Below are 11404 nucleotides of genomic sequence, written 5' to 3'. Positions count from 1 at the left end.
TACTTCCCTCTTCCTGCTTTTGCAGTGTTCTAATGAGAAAAGTTGTACCAAACCCCTCTGAACTTAAACTGTCAGGACACAAAAATCTGATAAAAGCCTATGCTCACCCCACGGGGTCCCCACATGTTACCTAAAACATGGCATAGTTCAGTCAAACATGCACATATTTGTCCATGTTCAAGGCACAATAAAACTATCCCTAGCATTAATCAAAGTCATATGAATCACATTAAAATTTAATTTTGCCTCTGGTACCTGTAATTTTTTATTCAAAGAACACAGCTAAAAGTAGAAAATTAATCTTCTTCACTTACACATTCTACTTTCTTACAATCACTAGGCTTCATGACTGATTGCTCCCCCCCTACTAAAATATATGGTGCTCTGCACCCTTAATATGTATTATACTTTCAGCCCTTCACAAATAGCACAGATTGCTGAAACAGGGAGCTAGAGGGTTAACAAGATAACAAGTTCACAATGTATGGAAATGTACTAATGCTGATACTCAAAAAAATTAAATTTGAGCATAACCTTCTAAAATTATTATTTCATCAAGCTTAGTCAAAGTTAAATAGGTAGAGAATATTATCTCAAAGGAAGTATAAGATCCAAGACTCAAAGAACCCCACTGAAACGAAATTGCTTTTTAAAAGATATTTACTCATTGTCATTAAAGTAGTAATTTCCTTTACAATGAATATCTCAATTAAGTGTAGTTACAAAAATTGGTAAGAACATATTTTTATGGATTATTCGGTAGCACTGAGCTTTCATAAATTCTATCTTACTCTAGGTATAATGCCACCTTTTTCTTTAAAAAAATATCAATATTCATCTCTGTGAAAATTTTCCTCACAGTAATGGAAAAGTTTGTTCAAGGACAAGAATGTCTTATTGACAAAAAAAATGCAATCACCAGGATTCAAATGTGTATCTCTAGAAATTTCATATTGATTCAACTTTATCTTTCTGGATTATGATTTTTTATTATAATCTCTTCTTAATTTGATTGTTATCCAACCATAATGCTTATTACTAAGACATTGACTTTTCATCTTCATTGCTGCACTGGTGGTCTGACATTATCTTGTCCCCATAATTCCTTACATTTCACCCAGATTGATGCACTGTAATGTTCATGCAGAAATTTGAAGACACTTCCATGCTCTGGATGATAACCTGTATCATCTACTTGATTTCCAGATCTAGGCAGGGATCTAGATTTTTCCCTTTCCAAACTTTCTTTAGTTTCAATATTGTGATACATGGTGCCAATATTATTTCTCCTACGTTCAGATTTGGGTCTCTGTTGTCGGGACAATTCTTCACGTTTAACCCTTCTAATCAAATCAGAGTCATCTCTACTTCTGGAGGGCATATTTCCTGACAATCTACATAACAAATCATCATTGTGCATATCCTCTAGGCGCTCCAGGTCTGAATAGCTTAATGGCATCAGCTGAGTGGAGTGTTTATGGAATGAATAAAAGCCCTCGTCAAGTGCAAACTCATTCTGAATTGGAATCTGATCATCATCATCGTCATCAAGATTGATCAGATTACCAACTATTGATCCGGATCTATTGACAATAGCATCACCAGAGATGTCACTACGGCCAATTTCTGAAGAAGAAACAGGAACATCCAGCTTCTTTTTAAGTTTAATATCATCCAGCCCATCTCTGTACTCAACACCAAGCTTTTCTTTCCCAATCGAACTAGGAATCTCAAAAGTTGGATCAGCGTTCGACCTTTTTCCTTCAGTATTTACCACAGTAAGGCCTGAGGCTCTGGAAATATTTGAACCGTCACTTGAGCTCGAACTAACTAGGTCATCCGAAGTTAATTTTGCTAACGTGCTTTCAAAGGACTCTACCATCATTCTCAAGTACTCATAATTCGAATGAGTGATCGCTCTCATCCAAGATTCCATTTCTTTCGGTGTATCAGCACCAAGAATATAAGTCCTGGACCCATCTCCGCCAAAAGTTATCTGAAATGCGTATGGTTCTCCACTTTCTGCTAACTCAACGTGACAATTATCCAACACAATCACTCCGATGGGCTCTTTGTCAGATCTCTTCTCAAAATAATACAAAAGATTTCCCTTTAAAATAAACCAACGTCGCTGATATCCTCGATTTACTTCGCCCTTCTTATTAAGAAAGCCTTCTTTGTCGATTGGAGCTGAGGAAGTAGAAAACTCAGCAACACAACGTTCGTTTAACCTCATAGTGATACGCAATATCTTTTGCTAGTTCACCAAATAAACGTCTAAGACATTATCCTCAAGACCGAAGGGGCATGGCGAATAAGACTCCTAAGAACTACATATGCCTTCAAGGAAATACAGTCAACTTTGGGCGCCATCTTCTTTTTTTCTTTTTTTGTGGTCACGTGATATATAAAACATAGAGGGGGATTGGGTTCAGAGACTTTCATCGCAACGCTGGAAGGTGCTTGAGCGGTCGTGACGAGTTGTGTGACGTAGGTATGAGGATTGACACTGCTAATTTGATAGGTTGTAGTCAAACGCGCGATTTGATTGGCTAGTAGGAAAAACCATCATCCAGAGCGTGCATTAAGAAAATCTATTTCAACAAGAAATAAATAAAGAACAAATTACTTCATTAATAATATTATTGGAGAAAAATATGTTGTAAGTAGGCAAAAGAGGACGTTTTCCGTGTTTACATAGCCTCCTCTAAACACTCCGGAAAGTTGTGCAAACTTTCGAGAATTCACCTTTTCGGCTTTAGAGTTCACTTGTAGTGTCACGTGACTTTTGATGTAAACAAACCTCGGAATTTCGGACAATTAGTCGAGCTCGCAGCACATGACAACTACACTTGAAATCTAAAGTCCAAAAGGTGAATTCTCCCGACCCCTCTTGTGAACCGCTCGTATTTAAAGGCGAGCGTTTGCTACGAGCAATCTGGGTTCTACATCTCGTGACAAGGAAAAAACCATGGCTCTCACAGTCTTGAAGTGCTTCTTCCTGATTTTTGGCTACATTATCAAAGCGAAAGGAGAGGAAAGCCTTGCTTCGGTGGTACTTGGTAGTGATGGCGAAACTCTGCTTTTAAAACCTGGATATGATTCCTCTCAGCCTATGGCAGCCTGGGGTAAATTCGATGATAAGATAAATTCCACCGGGTAAGTGCTGAACATCTAAAATATCCCTAGTCCACATTACGCAAATGGAGTTTTCCTATATCGCAGTTAAGATGATAAAAACATATATGTGAAAAGCCGATGGAGGGAGGGGGGGAGAGATTGTTTGCCTTAGTTCTTGTCAGTTTTGAAGCCGCTTGTACATCCCATGACCAGGCAAGGGCAACTCAATTGTTTGCGCTGGGTTATATTGACACAGACGTTTTGAAAACAACTCAGTGATCCGCTGCACTTGCAAAAGCGGTAAAATTTCCGCACAGACCCATACTACATTATGCAATCAGTTCTTGGATTGAGAAAACAATGACAAAAACAATAGATTGCCATTGGGAAAACAGATTTGTTTTACAATAGTATGGGGCTGTGCGGAAATTTTACCCGTTATTGTGTCAGAAGTAAGCGGCCTGTTTGGTGGGAAAATTTAAAAAATTCCAAAGTACATAATCATATTTTTCACAATGCTTACGTGACATTTTCAAACCTGGTTTAAATTGGATCTTGGTCACAAAAGACATAAGATGTTGGTTACTGTGGTAGTCTGCCTCATCATCAAAACACCCTTGGGATTCTGTAGGTAGTTGGTGGGTGAGATCTTGGAATTAAGTGCTCTAACCCTTTTTCAGTAAGGCTCATGTAAAGTTTGAGCAGGTCAGTAGAAAAATTAGTCCAAAATGGTTAGGCTTCTCTGGTATATTGAAAGATCTGCAAAAATGTGACAAAGCTAACTTTAGTTTGAAAGGCCTCTTTTATATTTTTATGAATGCATTATTTCATCCAGGAAGGTTTCTGAATTCAATTAGGGGGAAGTTTGTTATTTATTCACTCATCCAGGATCATTTCAATTTTGTTTCTTATTTCCTTTTATAGATGGACTTTCCTCGAGATCCACTCAAATGCATCATTATCAGATGCAGTGCAAGCAAAGGCAGCAGGAATGACAGAGGGATCTTTAACTGCAGAACTAATGCACAAAAGTTATCAGAACACTTTAGCTGGCTATTGTGATGCTGAACCAGAATTTTGTGAGACGCTGGGGAAGTTTTTGGTTGATAACCTGAAGTGGATATCCGAGCAAATTGCCAGCAACCCTACAGATAAATATTGGTACCAGGTAAAAAATCTCAGCTGTACACTTTTTATTGGAATGATTTCTGGATCACAGTTTTGTATTATTTGATCATACAGCTTCATCATTTGTCTTGTGATCCTTTAGACCAAAACTATAGCTTAAGGTTTTATATTTACAAGTAACCAACTATTAAGGTGCTACCTGAGGTGGAACCTGCAATGGTTATATTTGGATTGTTTAAGGCTCAAAAGGGTTTAGCTTTACAACAAGAGTTAAATGGTAGTACATAACACTTATTAAACAAGGCCATAAGAAATAGTACTTATTCACCCAAATGGAATGCTAGACCATCACAAATAACTCCTCTCCACCCACCTTAGTATTCACTGTCCTGACAACTGAGTAGTAACCATTGATACTCCTGGGTGGCAAGGAACAGTTGAATTAAAGTACAAACCGTCCCCTGCTTCCTCCCAAATATAATCTCCTATACCTATGTCCTACTGTTTAACCCTTTCACCTCCTGGATCTTATTAGTAATTCTCCTTACAGTCTTTAATACAATTCTTTTGATGTTAGTTTGGAGAATTTGGATAAACTTGTAACCCCCTAACTGATATTTTTGTGTAGTCTTATCACTAGTCTGCTTGACATAGTATTAATAATGTAAGGAGAAATTCTGTCTTGGTTACTCATGGAAGTTAAAGGGTTAAATTGAACAAATGAATCTTCAATTTATTTACAAACCTGTCATCTTACTTTTACCAACTTTGAGAAGGTCAAGAAAACCCCAAAAAATTGATCAATGAATTGGTTATGTAAATAATATTGTTGTGGGAATCAAATTTTATTCTCCACCTGCCTGTTTATTTTGGAGTTCTTTTGCTTCTGGTCTAATCTGTCTCATTTTGAACTATCCTTTGGTTCCACGCTATTTAACAATATTAAAATGTGAATTCAACATTCAAATTTTCAATTCAAGAAACAGCTTCGTTGGGGCATGCTTGATGGATGTAGGATGTATCCATAGGTTCAACTCATATGATACACCAAAAAAACACTGTACATCAGGTATTTCTTAACTGCAAGTGGTTTAGTTGTGTATGATTATTTGTTGCAGATAAACCTAATACTTAAGCAGTTTGAGGGAATTAAGGAAGGCTATCTGCAGAACAAAAGTGTTCCTTCAATTGATGATCTAGGATTCCTGTAAGTGGTTTTGATTAAGCACATGACTCCTAAGAATTTTACAAATGAATTTGGACAAATGTAATTTGAGAAAAAGAGGATGGTGAGAGCATGATTTTTTTATGTGACTCATTACAAATGTACATCCATTCAAAGAGCAGTTAATCACAAAAGATAATCTAAAGTAATCCAAAGGGGAACCACTGCATTATTCCAAACCCTCATTCTTAACCCTTCTCTGCAATAGTCCTCACTAAAAAATGTCCTTTGGAGAGGTGGCAGCTCTAAACAGGCAGCTTATGTTAATATCTCTGCAGTGTTCTCCCAGCTCTCTATTTGTCAACTGAAATAACTGCTTACAGAAAATGCATTAAATTTAAACAAAGAGAAAGGGTGCTATAAAAGAAGAGGCATCTTAGTCAATCTTTAGTCAATCAACCATTGTGGCATATAGACCTCTCTATTCAAAACAGCTTGAGCTGCCGCCAATCCAAGGCACGTGAACAGCTGGTGGATTTCTCAACAGCTCTAAGAAGTTTCTATGTTTTAATCACAATGGAAGAATTTGTTCAGGCCAACATCTATTTCCTCCAATCAAAACTGTCTTCATTTGTGGCATAAAATTTGAAATTTGAATGTTTGTTGGGACATTGCATAATATTATCACTCTGAGCTGAAATCAAGGGCAGAGCCAACAAATTTATAGTGCTCCTTCATGTTTTAAAAATGTTAGCTCATGATCACATCTAAAAATTTTTTTTGGAAGCCTTATCCAAGCTGATGGTGATCTGGAATCTCTAGAGCAGGCACTAAAAAAGAAGAAAGTCCATCATGTCTTTGGCTCAGGATCCTGTTCAGCACTTATAAAGTTGTTGCCTGGCAACAAAGATTTGTACATCTCTCAAGTCACATGGACATCATATGCAGAGATGTTAAGAGTGTTTAAGTTCTATGATTTTCCATTTACTGTCAGTGGAAATAAAGGTGAGCATTAATTTCATGAAGCCTCTGTCTTGTTTAATGTGGCCTTGACCATGTGACTATGTTTTCTTGAATTTCTTTGTTTAATCTATCTCTGAAACTGCTTCAGCTTAAGCATCTGTAGATGGAACCACTTGTATCTCACCTGTGTGTTTTAACCCTTTAACTCCCAGAGGCAATAAGCATGTAACTTCTCCCTATAATATCCATAAATTATCCAGTAAACAGGTAATGACAAGACAAACTTATCAGCTATAGGTTGTTATCTCAACCTAACATCAACTTTTTTGTGTCTAATTTACTAGGAAATGTGTAGCAGCTAGAGGGGAGAATTAACAATCAGATGATAGGCACTTTAAAGGGTTAAGTCCTTTGAGACATATGGAGGCTAGTGAAATTTTAAGGTGCAGTTAAGTGAAAGGCTAAAGGAAAAAGGACAGAAAGGTTTATAGATTGAAAAGGGCTTTCTTACATTCTTGGTTTGACTTATTTTACAGGAGAAATTATTCCAGGCAGAAAAGCAAGTTTCTCTTCTTACCCTGGCTTGATGACAAGTGGAGATGATTTTTACATGTTAAGCAGTGGAATGGTAAGCTCACAGAAACATCTTTGTTACTTTCAAACAGTAACTTGCACCGGAAAAGTTTTTTAATTTTTGGCTTTAGGAAAGTAACTGTCTAGAATTTTTTTTTATTCACATAGGTCTCTCAAGAGACCACAATTGGTAATAGCAATCCAGATCTGTGGAAATATGTTTATGCAGAGGGAATTGTTCTAGAGTGGATGCGCACATTGGTAGCCAATCGTTTGGCAAGAACAGCTGCTGAATGGACTTATCTCTTTGGAACACACAACAGTGGAACGTGAGTTACTTCCTTCAGTATGTTTGAAACTTCTGGGTTAACTGAATTTATTACAGTTTGTTTTTTTTAGTGTATTTATAATTTGTATTTAGTAATCTAAGAAAAATAAGATTTAATGATTTGCAATATGCCATGAACACATCCACCCTGCAGATATTTATGTTTTCGTTATTGTTGGCCATAATCCAATTCAGTTTTCAATTTTAAATTTATTTTCTTGCTAGTCTGTTGTTATGCAAACTATTCAATTGATAAATGTTTCTTCTTGTTTTGCTTTCGTTTAATGGAAACTGATGGGACAGTTACAACAATGAGGTAAGTGAAAAACACCTTAGTCTAAGATCATGCATTTTTTATGAAACAACTCTTAATTTTATTTACCGACCAATGTATGCGTCTATCATGCTGTTGACATCAACATCTGTTCATCTCGGATGAGATGACCTAGCACCAGGTTGTCCAATGCAGTAGCTGAAGCACCTCATCACTTACTGTAAAGGGCACCATAGTATGTCAACCCTTTAACTCCCAAAAGTGATTCAGCTTGAACTTCTCCCTACAATATCCATTCATTATCCAGCAAACAGGTAATGAGAATACTCAAATGTATCAGGTGGAAGGTGTTGTCTGGATCCAACACCAAATTCTTACAACCAATTTACATGAAAATGTGAGGCAGGTGGAGGGGAGAATTAACAATCAGATCCTGGGAGTTAAAGGGTTAAGTGACAGCAAATGAAGGATGACAGTGTGCTTCCTCCTAACAGTGAGTTTATAGATGCATTGATTCTCAAATTTGTGGGATAGTGAATGTCAAAGTGTTAGTTTACCTGAGTAGTGGTATTAGATGAGTGTGCTCTTTCCCTGTTTGAGTCAACCCTTTAACTCCCTGATAAAATTTGTAATTCTCCTTACTGTCTGCCATACAATTCTTATAATGTTAGTTCAGATAATTTAGTACTGGATCAATCGATTATCCCCAAATTTAATTTTTTTTTCTCATCACTTATCTGGTTGATATTGTATTGATATTGTTAGGAGAAATTCTGTCTTGTTCACTCATGGGAATTAAAGGGTTAACTGCATCTTACTGCACAGTTAAACCTGTATCAAGTGATTACCCACAGGAAATGACGGGATGACCGCTAAATACGTGTTGACCGCTTAATACAGGTTCCACAATTTAGGAGTTTTATAAAGACAATGAACAACGCCACTTTTTGCCATAATTGACCAATTAATGTACAGAATCTCGCTACGTACTTTGATTTTGGGAGACAAACATGGATTAAAAATTACCTGAAAGATTATTCTTCGTTTCATCTGAGTGGTTCCTCTTTCAGTAACCGTATAATACAGGTGGAGGACAGTTAAAACAGGCTGTTGGCACTTTGTAGAGGGTGACCTCGTGCGCGTAATAAAGGTGACCGCTTAGTAGAGGCGAAAACACCACTGACTAAGGGGAAACAAATTCAGGACTTTGACAACTGACTGCTTAATACAGGGTGACCGCTTTATACGGTGCCGCTAAATACAGGTTCGACTGATTTTTTTTTCTTCATCAGTGGATGGTTCTTGATTATAAATTATTCACTCCTGGTGAGCCGATCATTCCAGGAACATTGTTGATACTGGAGCAGTTACCTGGGATAGTTGAAGTTGCAGACATGTCTGTCTTCTTGCAGGAAAAGACATACTGGGCTAGCTACAATTTACCGTGAGTTAAACCGATTCCGAGCAGATAATTTTACTTTGATGTATATCAGACTCCATTCTTACATTTTGGAAATCTCCAAGCTCTCTTTCTTTTTTTCTAGTTATTTTCCATACATATTCAACATGAGCGGAACGAGAGAGAGCTATGAGAAGTTTGGCTCATGGTTTAGTTATGATGGCGCTCCAAGAGCACAGATGTTCAAACGTGATCACAACAAGGTTGTTGATATGGACAGCATGATGAAACTTATGAGGTTCGTGTGCTTCTCTTCAAATCGTTTTGTAAATTCAAATGAAATATGCCCAGATCGTTGGGTATGGCCCAGGTGTCTAGAGTTAGACTGTCAGACCCGTCGTTTTACGTTCGCCTACTTTTGTCAGCTGTTGCATCTGGACACTTTGCCTTTGTTCGTTTTTTACCTCATGGTATGACGTAGTCACATTCTGAGGTTTTGTTATGGAAGTAATTTCACTCACTTACCCACTCCATTCTGATTTTGTTAGACAATTAGTATATGCATTAAACGTGGATCAAACGCGTTATCCCCTACCTCCCCTACTAGATTTGTTTCTGTCCCCAAAGTTTTGCTATTGTCTTCTGTTCATATGTCTGGGGGTGGGACAGAGGTGGAAATTTCTGCTGGAGTACATGGAGTTATCAAAATAATTCAAAATGGTGTTCGTATGCTAAAATTAACAAGGTTGGTTTTCCTCTTTCAATTTTTTCCCTTTTCAAGGTACAATGACTATAAGCACGATCCATTAGCTCGTTGTAACTGCACCCCACCCTACAGCGGAGAGAATGCCATCTCTGCACGATCGGACTTGAACCCAGCCGAAGGAAAGTATCCAATTGCAGCACTGGGTCACAGGCAACATGGAGGAATTGACGCCAAGGTGAGTAGTTTGTGGCCGTGAAGATTTCAGAAAAGCAAACGAAAAAAAAACCGGGTAAAAGCTACAACTAATTGCACGGGTGTTACAACTTTTGGAAATATTTTGTGAATTTAACCTGAAAACATTAATCAAAACAAAAATCTGTGGCAGAGAGCGTAAATGCTATTGCACTGTGACGGAGCTCAGGAAAAGGGGAAATGTGGCCACGTGACGATAAGTTTTTTCCCTGATTGGTTTAGTTAGTAGGGCGAATTCACGAACCAATCATGAAGCGCAATGATGCTGAACTGGAGTATCGCAATATAACTGATGACATCCAAATGACAATGACTAAAAGAGACGGTTTATTGGCTAAGTTCGCGTCAGTGAAACTGTACGTTCAAGCAAGTATGCAGAGACACTACCGACTTGATTAGTATTTCCTTTTATAAAGAAAAATTATTCCTGGACCTTGTATTGCACGTGTTGGCGAGTGCCTGAAGGCTTATGTCATGAAATAGTTCGGTACTAAAGTAGTCGGGTGTCATATCTTTTTGCTCGCTCCAGCTGACAAATTCAGAGATGGTGAAGACATTGCAGTGTGTGGCTGTCAGCGGTCCAACGCATGACCAGCAGCCTGTCTTTAAGTGGAGCACTTCAGGTTGGAAAAGGCCCATGGGACATCCTGACGCCTGGGACTTTGAACCAGTCACTGTCAAGTGGGATGAAGATTTGTCGGACGATTTTTAACACCATATTTGACTTGGAATTATTCGTGTGTCTTTATCCAGTAACTAATACTTCGATAGGAAAAAAAGTCGTTGAGTAGTTTGTAGGTAAGGAAAGAGAAACAATCCATTGATTGAGTATCCTTCCAAAAGTCAGTTAGACGATGATTTTGTTCTGCACAACAGATTGTAAGTATTTACCGTGGGAACTATCATATTTTGTAACACGTTTTTTAGTAATGAAGTATTTCGTTTAGATTTGATGTTGTGATTAAACTGATTCTCCTTAGTTTTTTTTTATTTGATAGGCAGTATTTCTTCAGGTTCTGGCTTAACCAAGAACACTTCGGCTGAGTCATTTTCTTTTTTTAACCGATTAAAAAAATTTTTAAGACATGATGGAATAACCTTGTCTTGTGGAGACAATGTGAAATGTGAAATGTGTGGAGACAGGTTGTCGGTATTTAGAGTTTTGGAGCTGAAAATTTACCTGTTTAATCATAGGGTAATACACATAAAAGTTAACCAACCAATCAAGAAGATTTCCTCCTAGTTGATGATTATATTCATGTGGCATCGGTCCTTGGTGATTTATGCACATTACTGCGTGAATCTGGAATCTCTATCTTGATCAAGCCTCCATCCAAAAAAACCAAGCCGCAAACTCGCGGAAAGTGTTCAGCCATTAGGCCCTCAAGTAAAATAGGTTTTTGAGAACTTAATCCATTCTGTTGGAAGGTCACCGGTCAAAACTAAACCTAACGAATCACTCCTCTACATTTCCCTGCGGCGTTCTTGTTACTATA

General features: G+C 37.7%; 2 protein-coding genes across 3 annotated transcripts; one reads left to right on the top strand and one right to left on the bottom strand.

Moving 5' to 3' along the window:
• Positions 1 to 240: 240 nt before the first annotated feature.
• Positions 241 to 2408, bottom strand: LOC113685777 (uncharacterized). The gene has a single exon (XM_027203326.2). It carries the CDS (start codon positions 2234 to 2236, stop codon positions 1061 to 1063), a length of 1176 nt encoding a protein of 391 aa, XP_027059127.2. The 5' UTR covers positions 2237 to 2408; the 3' UTR covers positions 241 to 1060.
• Positions 2409 to 2659: 251 nt separating this feature from the next.
• On the top strand, positions 2660 to 10994 carry LOC113685773 (putative aminopeptidase PLBD2). Of its 2 annotated transcripts, none has more exons than XM_027203323.2 (11): positions 2660 to 3159; positions 4045 to 4288; positions 5367 to 5455; positions 6201 to 6418; positions 6913 to 7004; positions 7118 to 7278; positions 7581 to 7593; positions 8844 to 8995; positions 9096 to 9248; positions 9732 to 9891; positions 10438 to 10994. In XM_027203323.2, exons 1-11 carry the CDS (start codon positions 2972 to 2974, stop codon positions 10618 to 10620), a joined length of 1653 nt encoding a protein of 550 aa, XP_027059124.2. In that variant the 5' UTR covers positions 2660 to 2971; the 3' UTR covers positions 10621 to 10994. The 2 variants fall into 2 exon arrangements, with proteins under 2 accessions (XP_027059124.2, XP_027059125.2); XM_027203324.2 differs by lacking the exon at positions 2660 to 3159 and adding an exon at positions 3806 to 3825.
• The last annotated feature ends 410 nt before the right edge of the window (positions 10995 to 11404 follow it).

Source organism: Pocillopora damicornis, chromosome 12 (assembly GCF_964200805.1).
Source record: "Pocillopora damicornis chromosome 12, jaPocDami1.2, whole genome shotgun sequence".
Lineage (NCBI taxonomy): Eukaryota > Metazoa > Cnidaria > Anthozoa > Scleractinia > Pocilloporidae > Pocillopora > Pocillopora damicornis.
The sequence above is the reverse complement of the archived record's forward strand: the minus strand, read 5'-3'. Positions and strand labels throughout refer to the sequence as shown.